Source organism: Lolium rigidum, chromosome 2, assembly GCF_022539505.1.
Source record: "Lolium rigidum isolate FL_2022 chromosome 2, APGP_CSIRO_Lrig_0.1, whole genome shotgun sequence".
NCBI classification, from domain to species: Eukaryota; Viridiplantae; Streptophyta; class Magnoliopsida; order Poales; family Poaceae; genus Lolium; species Lolium rigidum.
Genome location: NC_061509.1, coordinates 56,387,880 through 56,410,325, shown reverse-complemented (window position 1 = coordinate 56,410,325; position 22,446 = coordinate 56,387,880). Strand labels below are relative to the sequence as shown.

At 39.1% G+C, this 22,446-nt stretch overlaps 1 protein-coding gene across 1 annotated transcript in view; it reads right to left on the bottom strand.

The window, feature by feature from the left end:
- Positions 1-22,053, bottom strand: part of LOC124689765 — a 65,568-nt gene extending 43,515 nt beyond the window's left edge. Inside the window, exons 1-5 of the mRNA XM_047223237.1 lie at positions 21,563-22,053; positions 21,407-21,469; positions 21,118-21,321; positions 20,871-20,977; positions 19,815-19,979 (exon numbers count right to left, since the gene is read on the bottom strand). Coding sequence (XP_047079193.1) covers positions 19,815-19,979; positions 20,871-20,977; positions 21,118-21,321; positions 21,407-21,469; positions 21,563-22,015 — 992 coding nt within the window. The 5' untranslated portion in view covers positions 22,016-22,053. The remainder of the gene's footprint in view (positions 1-19,814; positions 19,980-20,870; positions 20,978-21,117; positions 21,322-21,406; positions 21,470-21,562) is intronic.
- Between the last annotated feature and the right edge of the window lie 393 nt (positions 22,054-22,446).

Sequence of the window (22,446 nt, the reverse complement as noted above, 5' to 3'; positions counted from 1 at the left end):
CTCTTCTATATTGTTTCTCCCAATTATAGACCCGCGTCCTACCGGTATGTCTTTTGTGGTAAAATTAAAAGGAAACATGATGAATCAAGTAAAGTAAATGCAAGTAACTATTTTTTTTGTGTTTTTGATATAGAGTGCAGGACAGTAAATAAAGTAAAGCTAGCAACTAATTTTTTTGTGTTTTGATATAAGTGCAGCAAACAAAGTAGTAAATAAAATAAAGCAAGACAAAAACAAAGTAAAGAGATTGGGAAGTGGAGACTCCCCTTGCAGCGTGTCTTGATCTCCCCGGCAACGGCGCCAGAAATTTGCTTGATGCGTGTAATTGACACGTCCGTTGGGAACCCCAAGAGGAAGGTGTGATGCGCACAGCGGCAAGTTTCCTCAGTAAGAAACCAAGGTTTAATCGAACCGAGTAGGAGTCAAGAAGCACGTTGAAGGTTGATGGCGGCGGGATGTAGTGCGGCGCAACACCGGAGATTCCGGCGCCAACGTGGAACCCGCACAACACAACCAAAGTACTTTGCCCCAACGAAACAAGTGAGGTTATCAATCTCACCGGCTTGCTGTAACAAAGGGTTAACCGTATTGTGTGGAAGATGATTGTTTGCAAGAAAACAAGTAAAGAACAAGTATTGCAGCAGATTTGTATTTCAAGTATAAAAGAATGGACCGGGGTCCACAGTTCACTAGAGGTGTCTCTCCCATAAGATAAAAGCATGTTGGGTGAACAAATTACAGTCGGGCAATTGACAAATAGAGAGGGCATAACAATGCACATACATGTCATGATAAATATAGTGAGATTTAATTGGGCATTACGACAAAGTACATAGACCGCCATCCAACCGCATCTATGCCTAAAAAGTCCACCTTCGAGGTTATCATCCGAACCCCTCCAGTATTAAGTTGCTAACAACGGACAATTGCATTAAGTATTGCGCGTAATGTAATCAATAACTACATCCTCGGACATAGCATCAATGTTTTATCCCTAGTGGCAACAAGCACATCCATAACCTTAGGGGTTTCTGTCACTCCCCGCATTCACGGAGACATGAACCCACTATCGAGCATAAATACTCCCTCTTGGAGTTACTAGCATCAACTTGGCCGAGCCTCTACTAATAACGGAGAGCATGCAAGATCATAAACAACACATAGGTAATAACTTGATAATTAACATAACATGGTATTCTCTATCCATCGGATCCCGACAAACACAACATATAGCATTACGGATAGATGATCTTGATCATGTTAGGCAGCTCACAAGATCCAACAATGAAGCACAATGAGGAGAAGACAACCATCTAGCTACTGCTATGGACCCATAGTCCAGGGGTGAACTACTCACTCATCACTCCGGAGGCGACCATGGCGGTGAAGAGACCTCCGGGAGATGAATCCCCTCTCCGGCAGGGTGCCGGAGGAGATCTCCAGAATCCCCCGAGATGGGATTGGCGGCGGCGGCGTCTCTGGAAGGTTTTCCATATCGTGGCTCTCGGTACTGGGGGTTTCGCGACGGAGGCTTTAAGTAGGCGGAAGGGCAACGTGGGGGGCCACACGAGGGCCCCACACCATAGGTCGGCGCGGCCCCGCGCCGACCTATGGTGGCGGCGCCTCGTGGCCCCACTTCGACTCCTCTTCGGTCTTCCGGAAGCTTCGTGACAAAATAGGACCCTGGGCGTTGATTTCGTCCAATTCCGAGAATATTTCGTTACTAGGATTTCTGAAACCAAAAACAGCAGAAAACAGCAATCGGCTCTTCGGCATCTTGTTAATAGGTTAGTTCCAGAAAATGCACGAATATGACATAAAGTGTGCATAAAACATGTAGATATCATCAATAATGTGGCATGGAACATAAGAAATTATCGATACGTCGGAGACGTATCAACCAGCGGTGTGGGGACCGGCTGATCTTGCGAATAATGGCGTGGTCCTTGGATTTCTTCTCGCGCCAAGATGCAAATCTGCTGGTGCCTGTCCTCATCGATCTGGCGGATGTGTCATGTTCCGGAATGCTCCGCCGGCGCTCCATTGGGCGATTCAAGCCTGGAGGTTGCCGGATCGGGTGGAATTCATTCGAGCGAACCCATGTTTTTACTCTGGCCGTTTGGTTACAGAGGGAGCGTTTCGAAGCTCTACTGGCAGTTATTATCATGGAGCACGTTTTCGTTCTGTGGTGCTGGCGGAGAATGACATGGAAGTCGAGATCAGTGGTCTTGCAATGGTGACTCGAGTCTGGGTGGCGAGGAGGAATTGGCTTCGTGATCGGTGTCTTTGGAGCAGCGGCATGCGAGTGGGGGCGACTGCACAGGAGAAGTTCAAAATCTTACCTTTCAGGGTGAAAATCCAAGGTCTGGTCTTAATTGGTTGTGCCTTGCAATGTCCTTGTTGAAGGTATTGTTTTGAGAGTGAGGATTTTCTTCAGGGTGAAAACCTAAGATCTATGATCGGGCGACGACAGCGCTGGTGCACTGTTACCTTCTTGGAGGCGTCGCTTTTGGAGAAGCTGAACTTCTGGTGCTGTCATGGTGGTGTTAGTGATGTTGTTTAAATGATTAGATCACTGTAGCGGCGCTTTTCTTTTTTGGTAATTCTTCTTTCTTTTTGGCTGTGTGCATCCGTAATGTCGTTAGGGCAGTGCGTTGTTGCAGAGGCTGGGTGTAATTGGTATCTCTGATATTAATATATACTCTTTGTCAAATAACGACGTTTCTAAATTATTTATCAGCATTATTTGTGGTACTACTATCCCCTAATTCCTAAAATGCAAATAGGAATTGGATCTGTTGCCTTGACGTTGTCTTATCCATCGCTAAGCATAATTGGCGTGGGTCCTACGTGATTTGAAAGTGCATCTGGCCCAGTATTTCAAAACGGTGGGTCCTACGTGATTTGGAAGTATTGTTAGTGCTGATGTGGTTTGCTGACCCAACAATGATGGTAACAGTGGATTGGTGGATTGCTAGATGTGACACGTGTCAACCAATGGATGCGTGCTCACGTATACATCCGGTCACCAAGCTTCTTCTGAATGCAATTATTTAAAATATAAGCAACCTACGTGTTATAAACAATTCACCTGATAGGAGATTGGGATGTTTATGATTGACGGATAAACATATGTGATGGCCATTGATGTAAGTTGAAGTGGCCATATAACGATTGATGGTAGATGAGAAATATTTATTTAATTTTCACGTACATGTTTCAAGGGGAAGTGGTTGGGGAAGCAATATAATATGCAGTTGTCCTGATCCAGATTAGATATGCGGCATGTAAGACTGCATGTTTTCAACAAGATGTTTGTATATAAAATTATATATAAGAGGTCATGTAAGTAATTTGGCTCTTGGAAAAATAAATTATCTATTCTGGATATGTACATGAGGTACTTAATATAATCGTAAATGCTCGTGAAAGCGGCATTCAACTGGGTTTAACCAGTAGGATAATTTGCTCTTGATTTGAGAAGTTATTTTTAGCAAAATAATGGGTTTTATGTAGTGTAAAGACCCGCATAAGACCATCTATTATATGTGTCTATTGATACTACTAAGTACTTATATTATGGAAAAAATTATGGTTGGGTAATCCATGCAGTGTTGGATAAATTTAAATGGATCCTTTCAAATTTTAAGGTGAGAGAGCCCTAAATTTTTTATTTTCTCACAGAAGACGTGGTGTACATAAAATCTGAAGACTTGAGAAATTTGAATTTTTTTAGTTCTGACCAACATAATTATCACGAATTTTTCTTATCATACATGTCCCAATATATCAAGGCAATCATGCCAATTCCTTAATTTATCGAAACAAAACTTGGAAAATTATGTTGTACGCAACATAAGGTACAATTTTTATGTATGCATAGCATAATCTGGATCAAAACAAAGAGAAATTATTTTTAGGGTTTATTTCTCATGTTTGTTGTTTTTTTTGTTAAAAACAAGTATTATTTATTGTCCACCTCTATTATGTTAGTCGGAAAACATTTGATCGCATATCTTGGAAACTTGTGAGGGTACCAATAGAATCATGATACAAGAGTGCATTCTGAATTTCAATAGTACTTCCTCTGTTCATAAATATAGGATGTTTTAGGCACTTCGAAGTGAACTAGATAATACTATAATGACTGAATATACACACTAAAAATATACTAGATACATACGAAAATAGACGAATCTACTAAAATCTAAAACATATTATACTAGTGAATGGAGGGAGTAGTACCTATAGGGAGTATGAATATGGTTCCTCAGTAACCAAATTTTTTTGTGTTATGGCTAGCGATGGTCATAACATCATCCTTTCTGTTAGTAAGTGCTTGAAATTATTTTGTTTCACTTAAATTTTTATTAGTGGTAGTCAATCCACTAAACATAATTCGTTTTCCATAAGATTGTTTCATGTGAACTTAAAGAGAATATTTTAGAATAACTTATTGTTTATTCATGTATTCATCAACATGGTATCTATATTACAAATGTCAAATATAAATACAAAACAATATTATTTCTGTTTCACATCATACAATATACATAGTATGAAAGACGTTATTCTACTTATTGTTATACAATATATAACATCTAATAGTATTTTGAATAGCAACATGACATAAATTGTTGATGGAGATTACCTGATATCTCCAAAAAAACATCTTGAGTGTAATCCACAAGCATGTCTTCATCAAGGATGATATCATTCTGTAGCTTGAATACTTAATTAGTTGTTTGAGAAGAACCACTTTGATGGTTTTCTAGAATGTCATTTAGTCGAGCTTCAACTTTGTTTCCATGAACTTGCTTGGCTTCTCTATCCACATTATTCTTTCTTTTATCCATCCAATTGAGCAGTATATCCTTCTTAGACATTCAGTTGATGATATCACACCATTATGCTTTGTAGTTACAAAATTAAATCATTTGAATCGAACACTACAATTTGTTTGGATGTTCATGTTTCAGCTAACCAAGTGAGTTGTGTGACAATTCGATGCCATTGTTATTCCAGATTTTGTGCTCTGCTATATGTAAGACTTTTCCAGAAGTTCATGTGGCAAAATGTGCATGTCACCTTATTTTTGGCAAGGTATACCGACCAGTTTCCGTTGCAATCAACATCAGTCATCTAGACTATTGAACCTTAACGACATTTAATTTGACAAATACTCCCTCCGTCCCAAAATGTAAGGCGTCTAAGGATATGTCAAAAGTCAATGTTTTTTTTTATGTTTGACCAAGTTTATACACAAAATATAAACATTTACAGTACTGAATCAACATGAAAAGATTCATCATAAAATATATTTTCTTAATATGTCCATTCGATATTGTAGATGTAAATATATTTTTCTAAATATTTGATCAAAGTTAGTAAAGTTTGACTTTTGACCGGTCCTTAGACGCCTTACATTTTGAGACGGAGGGAGTACACAAACATTAAATTTGGCATCTCAACTATTTTCACCAATTTAGTCTAGAATATTTTAGATACTTCATCTCAAGCATATAATAACCTTTAGAGTTCTTAAAGTGATTTTCACTGCAGCGTGCAAAGTGTCATACTTGTATAAGTCCAAAGAGACTAGTTATCATAGCTAATCTCACACTCATCACATGGTGTAATGTTCTTCATGCCTAATTCTTTCCCACTAACTAGTACATGTGTTCTTTTGTGGGAGGCGGGGAGGGGGAGGGGGTTATTGGTCGAGAATAGAAAGGTGTTACTTGCGTTCATCTCATCCCATGAATATTGATTGAGAACAATGCACTTATTGTGCCAATCAAATTTTACCTTAGCGCCAACAAATTGGCCCTCGAGACTTATAATCCCATATAGAGGGGGTAGCAAGTCGAGAGACCGCTATTTAGTGTCTTAGCAACAAGCATACACCAAACTAATTTACATATCAACATGAGTCCGAGGCATGCACAATACACATCAGTATGGCCATAAGAGACATTTTCCCGATGATCATCCATTACGCTAATACTTTGAAAAATCTTCCTCCTACATATAGTGCTAACTTTCCAACCATCCTATGGAAAAAATTGTACCTAATAATATACCTATTTATTTGATTTTTTTCATAATTAACATGCTAGAATATACAAACATTTAATAGTTTAACATCTCGTTCCATGCATCAAATATACACATGTCAAACAACCAAATTAAAACTATTAAAAGGGAAGTATAACACCAACTGCGAAAACTAAATAGGCTATCATGAGGCTATAATGATCGGTAACACCAAGGAACACGTTGATGAAGTTAAAGGCCACACAGAAGTATACCAAGATGCAACCCATCTCAATTAGTGCTACTATTATAAGCTCTACATGTATATATGTAACAAAGAAAATTCACTTACGTACAAGTTACAAATGATGGGTAGGAAATTAAGTTGCATTAGATGTTAAAGCTCGTCCGAGTGACTTTGTTATGTTCTCAATGTATGTGTGTGTGTGTGTGTGTGTGTGTGTGTGTGTATATATATATATATATATATATATATATATATATATATATATATATATATATATATATATATATATATATAGGTCTGCTATTCTCGAACCCTTTCTGAACTTCCCAGTACATGGATCTGAACTTCTTCTTCCTTGAATCCGAATTTCCTGACGGACTTCAATATTGTACAGGACGAACTTCCGAAACTTGAGTCTAGTTTGAAGTGAACTTCAGAAAATATAGCGAACTTCCGTCGCGTCTGAACTTCTCTGGAACCACTTGTGAACTTCTGGATGTTTTCCAAGTGAACTTCTCGACGGAATACCATAATTGCATGTCCGTGCGGACACTATTTTCATGTTGATTTTCATACTGCTTATCGGATTGATGCATACAATATACCGTTGGATTCGTTGGAAATTTCGCAACTTTTTCGTGTTCATTATTTTTCCAAATTCTGTACTGTTTAAAACTAATTTTAAATATACAAAACAACATTTTCGCGGATTTATCTCTTTTCGTGCAGTTTTGGGGTTCTAGTTTTCAAACCGTTTATTAGATTGATGCGTATGATATGCCGTTGAAAAGCTGATGAATAGGCGCATCTTTCTCATGAAGAACACTTTTCTAAATTCTTTACTGTTTAAGAGCAGATTTGAAAATACGTGATTGCTCTTTTCGAGCTTCTCGGTTTTTCGAACTGTTTTTTGTGAATTATTTCCGAACCACTTGTCGGAATGTACCAAATGATATTGCGTTGAAAAGATATTGATTAGGTGCATATTTTTCATGTTGAATCTTTTTCCAAATACTAAATGATTTTAGTTTAATTTTAGAAATACATAAAAGTGAAAATAACGCCGACACGAGAACATTTCGAAATTGGCTCATCTAGATTGATTAGATGTGGCATTGCGGTATGTTAGGGTATTAATAGAGTTATATTAGTGCTAATTGTACGTGGAGTTGGTCGATTTACGCGATCGGTAGTCGTACGAATGGTTTCTATGTGTATGATTTCCGCCCACAAGTGTGTGAGCTGCTCGAATATGAAAGTGAACTTCCTGATATCTATTAGTGAACTTCCCATCGCGGTATAAAAGTTTTGGGCATGTTTAAATTGAACTTCCTACATGGTTCAAAGTTTTGCTCCGTAAAAAAGTGAATTTTAACAAAAACAAATTTCTGGCATGTGCGTGATGAACATCCTCCGCGTTGAAATATAATATTGACAAAATACAAGTGAATGCACTGCCCGTGTGCTACAACACATTTTACAGAACTTTATTAATCTGTGCGAAAACGAAATTTGTAAAATTGAAATCACAAACGTACACATCCAAGTTAGCAGTTTAAAACCAGTTTTACAGGTTCAATAGAAGTAGCATCTGGTTGCTACACATTTACTCGATGCACAAACTTCATGTCAAAGAAGTAAACTTTTTATACGGTAGGCTGCACCACCTTTTCACAAATAAGTGTACTGCTCCACCAGATACATAACAGTTAACTTAACACATAGTTTATATACAGAAATCATCCACCCCGCAGCACAAACATTGGAAGTGAACTTCGGGAATAATTCATCTAGCAGACTCAAATGAAAAACCATCTAGCAGGGAAAATCTAAAGTGAAGCATCAGGATACATGAACATCACGAATAGGAGAAGTGAACTCCACAAAGTAGTATAAGTGAACTTCATGCATCCCACGTCATATTCCCGTCCCAGCAATGCTCCTTCAACAGATGCCCCCACGACGTGAGGCTGTTGGGCATGACGACGCCATGGATAGGGAGCGACCACCAAGACGTGTCCACCCTGAAGTAGACGGGGCTGGCACCACATTTATGACCTCGTCCTCTCCAGCATTGCCCCATCGGGGTGGCAGCACTCAGGGGAGTCCCTGTTGTATATACATGTAATGCTCAGACAATAAGAGTGTACTTCCCAAATACCTAGCACCAAAGTTAACTAATTAGGTGAATAATAACTCGAAATATTGGATTATAATGAAAGAACATAGTCGATCAGTAGTCCATATCTTCGATCATGTTTCGAGAAGTTCACCAATTATATTTGAGAAATACAATGATTAAATCTTCAAAAGTTCACATAAGTTGTCTTTCTAGAAATTAACACAAACTATTTCTTGTCAGCAAACAGCTTATTTCTTCTTGTCAACAAACCTTAACTGTTGCTGCCGAACAGTGAACTCCACACAATATAAAAGTTAACTTTGCTCCGAGAATAAAGTGAGTTCTATTTGTTTTATCAGCCACGCATCAACACATACATTTGCATTCCATGAACAATATTTATATATATATATAAGTAACTACTGGTTTTTCTAAGATTGGATAACTAGAGCTAGTCATGCATGAATCAGCCATACTGCATATACATTTGTTTCTTACTACTACATCCATATGAATGGGATAAAGTGCAGGGAAACCCATAGTCATTCCAAAGAATTATCTAGTAAGAACAATTTACTCACAACCATTGTACTCTCAAAGTGGAATTATGAATAACTATTTTTTGTTCTCATGTGCATAAAACAAACAGGGGAACCAACTTCCTAGAAAGACAGAACAATCAACTAACACAGCAGAGTGGCGCAAGAGTTCAGAAAATTATAATCTTCCTTGTGGAAGGAGAAAGAGAAACGAGAAATATACCTCTCATTATGCTTATTGAAACGAGCTGCCAGGAGAGGTATAGAAACACCACACATTGTTTTTTTAGTTCTTTGATCCACCGTATAACATATAAATTTCTTCCCATATATTGTTGCTCTTTTGCTTATCCATTCAAATATCACACACAAGCATCCATTTATTCTGATGAAGAGAAACAAAAGCATTAATACTTAGGGTGGCATCAACAATGTAAATTAGGTTAACAGCTACAGCAGCGGTACCTACCGTTGGAAGGGCCTCACACACCGCTTGCTTGCTCGACAATACCAAGATCTAGACGAGAGCCACCACTCTACTACTGCTGAACAACTAATCTGCAATAGAACCAAACTACACAAGGTAAACTCCCCTGGATGCTCATAGTGGACTTCCCAACCTAGTAAGGTGGTTACCAGAAGGAGACGCTGGCATAGCAACAGACCACAATCTAAGAAAAAAACAAACATCAAACAACCTGTTACTAAACTTCCCATGACTACAGGCAGCCACCGCCACTGCTTATTCCATGGTGTCATCTTGAAGGCTTCTCTTATGTGCCTTCCCAGCTGATAAAGAACAACGCCATGGTTGCAGCCTATAGATTAGTACAAAATAATAATTGAACTTTCCTATTGCAATAACTGAACTTCCTAAACAGAAAAATGAACTCTTCCTGACCCATTATAATTCTATACTATATGCACACTATACTTCTTGAACAAACTAGACTCATAAAAAATGAACTTTGCACACAAACTGAACTCCCTGATAATGTAATTTGAACTTCCATAGAGACAAAAGGCGGACTTTTATGCAAGGAAGATGTGAACTTGCCAACAAAATTAACAAGACAAAACCCTGGATAAAAACAGGCAAACTTCAGGTACATATGAAGTGAACTTCTTGATTTAAAAATACTTCATGCACAAATTGTGGTTAAAGTGAACCATTTTGTAGTTCATTTATTGAACTTATGTTCCCAACATTTTAAAAGTGAACTTTGTGACAAGGAATAGTGAACTGCTAATTTAACTCTTAACAGAAAAGGTTAACTTCTCGCAAAATTTTACTTGCAAAAAAGGTGAACATCCTCCTCAGATGATTAGAACTTCAAGATTTTGAAAAAGTGAACCTCTCTCGAACGAGTGAACTACCTAAAATGAACAAGTACTGCAGGTGGACATTGTCATATACAACAAAAGGTGGATTCCTCCTCTAGATTAAGTGAAAACTCAGCGCACAAATGAATCAAACTGCTTTGACCATCATTATTTCTCATCTAACGACAGTTCAGAAACATACATGGACGAGTTCAATATCACACAAATATGATAGCAAACTTTTTTATTCAATGATGTGCAAACTGCCGCTGAATTCATAATTAGAGGAAATACCGTGCCAGTAGGGCGATGAGGGTTGGCGAGCTGGACTCCCAGTGCCGTCAATGTGAACTCCCCACTTTCGCTGTCCGGCACCACGCACTGGACTGTCAGTTGAGGCGCAGCAAACTTCCTGACCCCACGTAGTAGACTGTTGGGGAGCTGGCGCAGTTTGAATCTACAGCGCTGCATTAGTTGCACGGCCACCCACATGTAATTCACAATGGAATGGACACCAACTAAACTTGTCATAATAACTAGGCATAACCACAAACACCTAAGTGTAGCATATGACTTTATCTGCATTAGACCCCAACAGATACACTAACTTTTTGTATTTTTCCTTTGATTAGAAAACTTTAGGAACATAAAAGAAACAATTAACACAAGCCATGCTACACTCTTTTCCGTCATCTACTGCCAACAACACCAGGAGGAACTGCAAACGACCACCACGATGAGCATATTTGAGGTGCAGAACATGAAGTGAAGTGAAGCATGAATGGTGAGCTTCCAGGTTGTAACTAAGTGGACCTCCGGACATGCAATTTTATAATGGTTATTTTCAGTGGTAGATAAACTTTTATTTTTCATTTACTAAGCCGGTTTAGAACAAAGAGTGAACTTCCTTAGCTATTACAAAGCCAACTTTTTGTAAAAAAATTCACCATAAATATGAAAACTTCCTATGTGAACTAATGAAACCTCTCCGGCCAAAATAAATATTACTCCTCCGTAGGTTCAAGTGAACTCCACAACAGATAAGACTGAACATCCGATAAGAGTAACTTTTTCTCAGGAAAGTACGAAACACAATTTTATGGATGGTGGACTATAACATAAATTAACTTAGAAATGATCTTCTCTATGTACATCTAGTGAACTTATTTTTCACAAAGAAGTATACTAACACAATGGCCTACATCACTGTACCAAACTAAACTTCTATATTTTCTATCAGGCATAGTGCAAGAACAACGTACGTATATTTCAATTATCAGCAAGAAATAAGAATCAAAATAGAGTAGAGCAATGCAGTTCGCTCATACAGAGGTTCAAGCGCGAAGATCTGAACTATGTCCAAAAATAAACTGAACTGCAATCATATACGCGCTAAAAATATATAACATGACTAGCTGTTGATGTCCAGGGACATCTGTGGTTCTTTTAATTTTTAATATGTATGTATTAAGTGCATTGCCTCAAATAAGCATGCTAACTTCCTGTTCCTCAATATGTAGACTGCTTGTTCTGCATAGAAGTAAACTTCCAGGGAGCTAGAATGAACTTCTTACATCGGTGAACCTCTGTAGTTTAAGAAGTGCACTTCTATTTTTCTTAACCTTTTCCTCGCTTTTATGAGGAAAGTACAAAAAGGCATGGTATGGATGGTAGAACATAACATAAATTAATTCGGAAACAAAGTTCTCTTTTTTACATGTAGTGAACTTCTCTCAATGTTTCATTGGCCAAGATCTTGATCGGTCTATTTTTCACTAGTTTAATTTGAAAACACTGAAACGTCATGGTTTGCAGAGTGTACTTCATTTTTTTAGGATGAAATTAACTTGGAATGAACTTTGCCGATAATAAACCATAATCACACTAACTTGCACATGCTAACAGGCTGAATCTAGATCAAGAGAAAACCGTAATTCAAAATAAAGGGGAACACCACCAGCTCTTGCTCCCTTCTATTCTACATCCAACCTGGCTACATGATTATTTGATCAAATGCTTCTCACAAGATAGAAGAAAGAAATAAAAACGTAAGTACTGGTAGTACAGCAAGATAAGAAAAGGAGTGAAAAATTATACACATGGACAGAGAAGCGATAGAGTAACCACAGTTTGTTCTACAAAACTGAACTTTTCATAGATTCAAAAGGTGGACTTCCACACAAGTACGATGTGAGCTTGCAGTAAACTAATTGATGAGGCAGACTACCGCGAAAAAAAGAAGCAAACTTCAAGTATAGACGAATCAAACTTCTTGACTGATCAGGAAGACGAGGTAAACTACCAGCTCATTCAAAGTGAACGCCCCAGTGCATTCAAAAGAAAACCTAAACTTCGCACTCGACGAGCCGAACTTTGCCGTAAAATATAAGTGAACTTCGCAATTATTCGCTTTTAACCCAAATTCAGGGGACCAAGGGAACTTCCAACAAAAATAAGTAAAGATCATATGTGGAAGGTGAACTTCTATTTTTATGGCTATCTAATCGATCCATATTTAATTGAGCAAAAGATAAATTAATGGCCAGTGTATAAATTAGTTAGAGAGACGTAGAATCAATTAGACAGATGTATCATGCTCAGTTGCTGAACTTACATCAAGTGGTAAGAAGCAATGGCACCAACTGCCTAAATAAAACAATCATACAGGTGGCATTTTTCTCTCTCGTTTTTTACAGAACATGAACTCCCTCATCGACCTAAAGACATGGACCAAACTGAACTTCAGAATAAGGAAAGTGTGAACTCCATCAAAAAAGAAAAGAGTGAACTCCAGATGAGAATAGAGCGAACACCCATACACAAAGCTAACCAGAGTCGACAAATAGCATTTCCAACCCTCTGAACATTTTCAGAGTCGACAAAAAATAAATAGAGGAATAAAAACCTTCCCGAACTGCCCAGTTTATTTCCCCCAGACACCTCATGTTGCTGTCTATTTTTTAACAATGAGTACGATCACTGTTATTCACAGAAGAAATCTAGATACTGACCAATGGGCATCAGGAAATGAGGTGGTCTTTTCTATATCACACATTTTTATATTACCCTCTCACCACCATCGCATACACTTCTCTCTTCCAGTAACTGCATCTTTCTTTTTGGGTGTGCACTTGTGCTCCAGCTGCTACTTCATCCAAACAAAAAGAAGAGCACGACTTAGAGCTGCACTTCAACCGTGGGAGGACCTACAGCCTAAATATCTCCCATCTCGTTGTGCTACTGCTTGTGGACACTGAGCAAGATCCTGATGCTTTGTAAGGGCTCAGCCCACCACATGACTTCTCTACTCATTGAGAGGTGGAGAGGGGCAGCAGAGTCCAAAATAGTTTGAACTTTTGTGAATTCTAAACTACTCGCTAGCAAAACAGTGGACTTCAAGCCAGATGTACAGTTTAGAGGATGTATCGTACTCGTTACTGTATGTTTGGCCTCCACTACTTGGTGTCCCTGCAGTACATAGTGCAGGGGAAGAACAAACGCATGCTCCACAACAACACACTGAACCTCCTAGCAAGAATTTGTGAGCTTCCACGGCAAATTACACTCCTAGATAATTCATAAGAAAATGAATTTTTTTGTTAACAAAGTGGATTACGCATATTCATCAACTGAACTTCACAAGTTCATCATCTGAATTTCATGCTTTAAAGACAGTAAACTACAGAGTTCATCTGGTAAGAGGAGTAAAGGAAGGGGCGGTGTTGCTGGTTACCAGGGCGCTGTGCCGACGTAGAAGCGACAATAGAGAGGCGGGCACTGCTGTTGTGTGCATGGCGCGACAGCGTTGGTCCATGGCCGAAGGAAGGTTCAGAGTGGCCATCTCTCATGGCCTCCTCTCCATCGCTCTCCTCGTGTCAGCAAAGCCCTCCCAATTTGTAGATACTATTGATTTGTGGGCGAGCGCGGAGCAGCAGTACACTGAGCCAACGCTGACTGCAAGGAGATCATTTAGACGAGTTAAGGTATGTACTCTAAGGACATTCACCACTAAATAATCAGCAGTTGTCATGTAGGCAGACCTACAACAACAGAAAAAAAATCAATTATGGGAGAGAATCAATTAGAGAGAGTACGGTAGCATGCTCTAGAACGCACACCATCGACTAATTAGTATGTAAAATTACAGAGACAACAAAAACAAGATTGAACCTAACCACATCAAGAACTACCAACGCCCTAGTGAGATAGCAGGAGTAAAAATCGAATCTCCTGCGCACTACCTGAACGAGACCTCGTTTATGCTGGACGGGAGGCACTGATGCCGTGTGCTGCCGGTGAACTACCGTCCGTCGGGCCGACGGACTGCCACGCGTGGCGCTTGAGATCGCAATTTTGCGACTGCGTTGGTGGACTCCCACATCCGATCAAGCAAGTTCAAGCGGGGGGATCTTCTTCTCCATCTCTGGTGGCTCCTCTGACCCAGCACCGGCCGGAATCGAGGCCATCCAAAGGCGCTGTGGTGGGAAGTGCGGTCAGGCGAAAGTAAGAGAGAGGAACACCTCCGGCAGAGCTGCCACAGCGCCCAGGCGAGGCCTCCGGTCTGGCGCACGGGGAAGCTCTTCAGGGCGCACATGGGGATCTGGTGGGAGGTTTGCGGGACGGCACTTACGTAAGGTCTACGGGGAGGCGGGGCGGAGATCTGCGAGGCGGAGAGGGGAGGAGTCTCTTGCCGGCGCACGGAGGGAGATCGCCGGAGCGGCGTGTCGGGGTTGGGGACGATGCTAGGGTGTCGGGTTGGGTTAGTGGAGAACGTGCGGGTGGCCGGGTGTAGAGGTTCACTTACGGCTAGGGTAGCCGGTTTTTCTGGTTGGGCTCGGTTCGGGTTTAGAAGGTCTTTATTTAGGCTAGGGGTTCTAGGATGTACCTATTGATCTCTCAACATGCACTTGTTTGGCTGAGCCATACATCTCTTGTGTTCACTAGCTCACTGGTTGCGTGGGATTTAAAAGTGACATGAAACTGAATGAGCATGATTTTATGTCCATAACATGTTGCTAGGTAATGTCGATACTGGAAGACTCGACCTTCAAGTACTTACCAGCGTCCATGACGAACCAATCTCATCGATGCAATCCTTAGTGGAAAACAAGTTGGATTGATATCTATTTGCCAACTTTCCTCAACATGCATCTATAAAGCTAGTAGGTTTGATTGACTATATCCTTAGTAGCTCTCATCCATATATAGTCAAGCATAGTGCAAGTTTTTTGTATATTGCTTCAACTTCATGTGATTTTTAGAAGAACCAGAACATGTGATTTTATAATGACCCAACTACAACTCGGTGTAGGAATCACCCAACTAAGACAATGTCAAATGCAAGCCGATTTCGACTCAAATCAACATGAACTGATATTCTACGACTACAAGGACTAAACACGACACACACACAAGCACGCACGCACGCACACAAGGAACGTATGACTATGGGGTTAACTCCAACTGTTATTTGTACCAAAATATGCTAATGCAATGTTTACCTCTAATCCCCAAGAAGCCCATATAGCCAAATAAGAGTGAACATAACAATTGCATGTGTGTTGCTCCATTATTTGAACTAATTACTGAAAAACACTATATTTGACTTCTACCATTCACGTATGTGTTTTATGCTCATTGTTGTTCATGTATTTCTTTTTTATGCGATTCCACATAACATACGTTTTGTTTGATGTCCTTGGAGTATATTTGTTGGCATGCCGTCATCAACATCTCATGGGTCTACTCATGTTTGAGATACGATATTTGTCAACAAGATTCCATGATATGTCTACAACCAAAGACATAATTGTGACTGCTCATTCCAAGTGTACAAAATCAACATATTGCAATTAATGACAAACCTATTGATGCCATCAAATGCATCTCCATCACCAAGTTACAATCAGTCTAGTCACTCTTGGCACAAGCGTCAGAACCATCTCATTCATGATTTTGTGTCTATTCTGTTAGCTTTGTTTAGTCGGTATTGGAGATTTCGCGGCGGGTGTGAAAATTTTAGGTGAACATTGAAATTTTGGACCCTCCTTCCAAGATTGTATGGAACTTGAGGATATATAACTAACAATTAAGATTTGTATTGTTAGACCATCGAGAGTGTTAGTTGGTGTATTAGTAATAAGTGTCCATGAAATGACCATAAGTGGCATTTTTGATTGGGTCATGTGCGCTTTCATGCATATTTGCATATTTAACTAGTCAGGCATATCAACATGAGATTTGAGGCATGCATAATGAACATGATTATAACCATGTGACCCATATTGCCCGACGATTGTTCCTTATCCTAATCCTTTGAGAATTCATTCTCTTGGATATATGTGAACTTCTCAACCATCTTCCAAAACAAACTATGGACATATATATTTCTTTTGATGATAAGATGTCTATTTATTTGCTTCCCTGCAAAATTATCAGCCAACATATAAAGCCATAAAAAATAATGAGCATATGCTCCATGCATCTAGGATGGACACATTCAAACAAAGTGTTACCACATTAACACATGTAAAAATGCAATGTTTACCGAGTTAACATAGTAGAATTATCCCGGTCGGTAACACACATTCATGAAGAAAAATGTGTACATCTCAATCATTGATAGTACTACTATTATTAGCTCTACATATGAACAACCCCACATCACATCATCTCAACCTTGGCTGCTACCCCGGTGACCCAGTGACCTACATTACAGCCCCCACTTGCCTTCTCCAGTGAGGCACCTCCCAGGCATTGTAGGATACCACCCCGCTCCAAGCCACCATGGCTAGCTGCGCATTCTTCACGCTGATGACATCATGCACCTCACGCTCTGACGTCAGTCTGCTCGCCACTCAGAGGTCCAAATCAATCGAAGGGATGTAGGTTGTGTTTAGATCCACTTGATTAGTAGTATGAAGTAACTATGTGCCGTGGCATTTGTCAATAGATTACTTCTTGGGATTTGGAAATACGAGTAATTACACGCAAAAAGTATCGACTGGCATGCCTTCATCAACATCTCATGGTATACTCATGTTTGAGATACGATATTTGTCAACAAGATTCCATGACATGTATACAACCAAAGACATAATTGTGACCGCTCATTCCAAGTGTACAAAATCAACATATTGCAATTAATAACAAACCTATTGATGCCATCAAATGCATCTCCACCACCAAGTTACAGTCAGTCTAGTCACGCTTGGCACAAGCGTCAGGACCATCTCGTTCATGATTTTATGTCTATTCTATTAGCTTTGTTTAGTCGGTATTGGAGATTTCATGATGGGTGTCAAAATTTTACGTGAATATTGAAATGTTGGACCCTCCTACCAAGATTGTATGAAACTTGGGGATATATAACTAACAATTAAGATTTGTATTATTAGACCGTCGAGAGTGTTAGTTCGTGTATTATTAATAAGTGTCCATGAAATGACCATAAGTGGCATTTTTGATTGGGTCATGTGCGCTTTCATGCATATTTAACTACTCAGGCATATGAACATGCGATTTGAGGCATGCACAATGAACATGATTACAACCATATGACCCATTTTGCCCGACGATTATTCCTTATCCTAATCCTTTGAGAATTCATTCTCTTCGATATATGTGAACTTCTCAACCATCTTCCAAAACAAACTATGGACATATATATTTCTTTTGATGATAAGATGTCTATTTATTTGATTCCCTGCAAAATTATCAGGCAACATATAAAGCCATAAAAAAATAAAGAGCATATGCTCCATGCATCTAGGATGGACACATTCAAACACAGTATTACCACATTAACACATAAAAAATGCAATGTTTACCGAGTTAACATAGTAGAATTATCCCGGTCGGTAACACACATTCATGAAGTAAAATATGTCCATATCAATCATTGATAGTACTACTATTATTAGCTCTACATACGACCAACCCCACATCACATCATCTCAACCTTGGCTGCTACCCCGGTGACCCGGTGACCTACATTACAGCCCCCACTTGCCTTCTCCAGTGAGGCACCTCCAAGGCATTGTAGGCTACCACCCGCTCCAAGCCGCCATGGCTAGCTGCGCATTCTTCGCGCCGATGACATCATGCACCTCACACTCTGACATCAGTCTGCTCGCCACTCGGAGGCCCAATTCAATCGAAGGGAGGTAGGTTGTGTTGAGATCCACTTGATTAGTAGTATGAAGTAACTACGTGCCATGGCATTTGTCAATAGTTTACTTCTTGGGATTTGGAAATACGAGGAGTTGCACGCAAAAAGTATCACCTGGTGGAACTTGGGCGCTTCCTATATCCATTTAGCCTGATTGAAGCATGTAGGCTTGAATTAAAACGGAATCTACTCATCTGAACCAGTCTGCTCAAGATGGATTTTGGACTACGGTACTCTCCCAGCCACAAATAAATAATGGAACCTTGCATAACATAGGTCGCTACCATGCTATATATTTGATTACACGGGACATTCTCAATGTCTAGTGGACCACTTGCATGTTGGTATGTTAATTACTACACTTCATGCCCCGCTTAAATCTCATAAAAATATATAGGAAATTATCAATATTTCTGATATTTTTGTCGGCCTCAAAATTCCGAACTACCCATCATATTTTTGGTTCGACTGAAATTTTCTTCTAGATCGAAGTAAGCAGTCATGTCCATTGTAGGCTTTTTCCTATGACCCAGGAAAATGCCATCGAATTAACCTACCTCAGTATTTCCCACTATCCCCTATTTGTTGATCCCCTTCCTAAAATTGATAGTGGCGACACCACTTTTTTTCTATTTAACCTGTTCGGGTACCTAGGAATCATTGCCCGGCAGTGTACGAGCATACTAATCACCGGTTTTAATGGTGTCACCGCACATGGATCAACATGGACGAGACCTATATCTTGCTGGAGCATGCTGAACCAGTTCAATCTAAAAAGAAAACATAGACGACAAAACAGATGTGCACTCACTGTGACTGAGTGACTGAGTACACAACCACCAAGAGTTCTTCCTTTCAGCTCTTTCCAAGGGAGAACTCTTGGTGGTTGTGGTGTGAGGTGGAAAATATTGTAGACTTGGTTTCTTTAAATGAAATCGGGGTAACCCTTATATTAAAAAAAAAAGATGTGTACTCACTCTTGCCCGTTATGTGAACCATTTATTCAGTGCTTCATTCATCCGTACAGAGTCTAGATTTAGCTAAATAAGCTTACCATTTAAGCCTCACACAGTAACTACCATACACTAGAATAGGTTTCCAAGAATAAATTCAAATGTAAATACTGTCATACCCAAAGTATTGATTTGCAACCCTTAACACGTACACATTTGAGTGATTACAATGCCATACATTTGAAGTTCAGAACAATGGCCATAAATCTAGATTACAAAAGAGTAGTAAGGTGCAGACTGCACAAGAGTAATTATAGAAGTACATTACTTTTCCAATGCTTCAGAGATGATTGGATAGGATATCAATACTAACGAGTCGGATTTAGCTCATCATGATTTAGTATTCTTTTTCTTAGGCACATACTGACGAGCCCACAGATGTTTTCCCCTCGTCATGAACTTGACTCTCAAGTTCCCATCAAGGACACGGAAGAGCGTCACCTGTGAGTAAAATATAACGTGTGCATATAAGGGTTGTTTGTTTCCAATTGGCTCTTCTACAGTTATCTCTTCAACATCTCCATAGTGCCTGTGATAAAAGAAATTAGTATAACAAAACTCACTCGCAATTGTTTTACAAAATAAACTGATAAAATAAGCAGCCACATAGGTAAAATTACTGCAATGATTCAGTCAACTGTAGATAAAGTTTACTATCTCTTATGTCATCCATATCTACTACTAACTATCAAATCAAATTTACAACCTCAGGAGCTACACAGGTCTTTAAAAAAAAATCAGAACATTCATCTTCATATCGCTTAAAAAATCAAACTACATTGGTAACAAACTTACTTTTCTAGTGTCATGGGTGTCTGTAACTTGTTCCAGTTCATACTAATAAGGTTCAGTGGGCGGACTTCAAGATGTTGATTGTTCTAGTAACCTTTCATCTAGATCGATTATTTAATACTGCACACGAGCATACAAATTATATTTCCCGATGGAGAAGTTTACGTAATGGTTATTATTAACAGCCTGTGTATGCATGTGACTTGCTTAATTTACTTGCAGCGATTCTCAAATATGAATGTCGCTTTGGACATCGACAAGGTCTTCGAATGCAACTTTGACAACCAAGTATTATAGCATATTTGTAAAATGTAAGTACGTAAAAACATACAATATTTATCAACTAACTATAGGGACAAATATAAATATATGACCTTCAACTATTCAGTCGAAGTATCAAAAGTTGACTACACCTAGGACTGAAATGACATGTCTTTGTGGACCTGAAGGAGGATGTAGTTTAGCCTAACAACTCAATGCTATTAATGTCTAATAACAAAAAATTAAATCTGTATTTACCCTTTTATGTTTTTCTATTATTATGCATCACATCAAATCACCGGGATTCTGAAATGCACGTATGGCGGTTAATTTACGTATATACTATAACCTCAAATGACAGGCATACCTCATGAAAAAATCGTGCAGTTCATCTTTGGTCAGTGGGTAGCCATTGGAAAATGTTACAAACAAAGTTCTCTCATCACGTGGAACATCAGATAGCTGCTGCATGATCTGCATAGAAATATACACTTCCATTATGCTAGGTACTGCAATAATATTGCATGAAGGCTATCAAGTCTCATATATAAAAATAAAACGATGCAAATAATGATTAGTGATTTGTAACAAGAATACATAGATGACATTCTTACTGGATTATCATGCCTCTCTCTGAAGCTCAAGTTATCAAACAATGTCACCAAACGGGAGGTTGGCTGACACTCGTATACTCCCTTTATATCTTGAAGGAGCATATGACTTGTTTGAAGATGCAGATTTCTAGAACTTGTGCCTTCTCCACCATGATGATTTTGAGTGTTAGCATACAAAGCCTTGATCTTGGTCAGAAGGTGCTTCTGCATAGATGACTTGGTAAATCACAGAAACGAGAAAAATACTTGACATACTATTAGCAGATCTACAGATTTACTTTACTCTTACCGAGCTCAAAGGAACCTGGTCATTCATGGAATTGCCATATGCCTCTTTGTGTAGATCTGTCATCTGCATAGATGACAAGGAAAATCAGAACGGGAACAAACTTTAAACTAGTTACAGATCAGATCTTGGATAACAAAATGTCCACCCTAGTCTTACCGAGCATATAGGAACCCTATCATTCATGAATTGTCCATAGGCTCTTTCGTACAGATCTGCCGTCTGATTATGGAAAAAGTTCATCTTTGCTCTTTCTTGAAGAACTTGCAAGGCCTCATAACAAACTTTGTTGAGGTAGTAAGAAATCCCTTCAATAGCTTCCCTCCGAAAGTGATTTATTGGTACAGATCTAGGATCTGAGCCATCAAACTCAAAATGGAGAACCTCAACAAAAGGTTTTGCAGTAGAAGCAATCACATGAAAATGGTTATCATCAAAAGACGCAATGCTCAAAAGGAGAGCAGCCTGGCTATTTCCTTGGAGCCACAACCAAAAGGCTATTATCTCCCTGGAAAGGGAAGACTCAATTTCAAAACAAACAACCAAGCGAAAGAACAACTCTCGAAGTATCAGATAGGAAAAGTTATAGGCATGGAATTGACCGGGTTCCATGGAGGTGGGTTAGGAGGACAGAAGGATAGAAGAGTATGCTAGTTCTGAATCACAGGATACCCATAAGGAAGAAGGTATGGGGGTATATATGCTTATCAATTAAGTTAAGGCATAAAGTTCAAACTTAAATACCTCCAAAAGTATGAGCGGAGGATAGGCATATGTGACAAATAAAGCAAGCGATGGACAGCCTATACTCATTAATGGTGGTGTTATCGTGGGAACTCTTTCCAAATGACTGCTCAAATTGTTGCATGACTCACCGTGCCAATCTTGTCATTACTCATGTACATTGAAGAGTTTCCTTTGTGTTAAATATCATACGAAAAACCAAGCATATAGAAAATAAACTTTTATATGAAGTAGTACTAAAAGATATATGGTGATATTTTTTTATTAAACGCCATTAATGTGTCCATATCTACACTTAA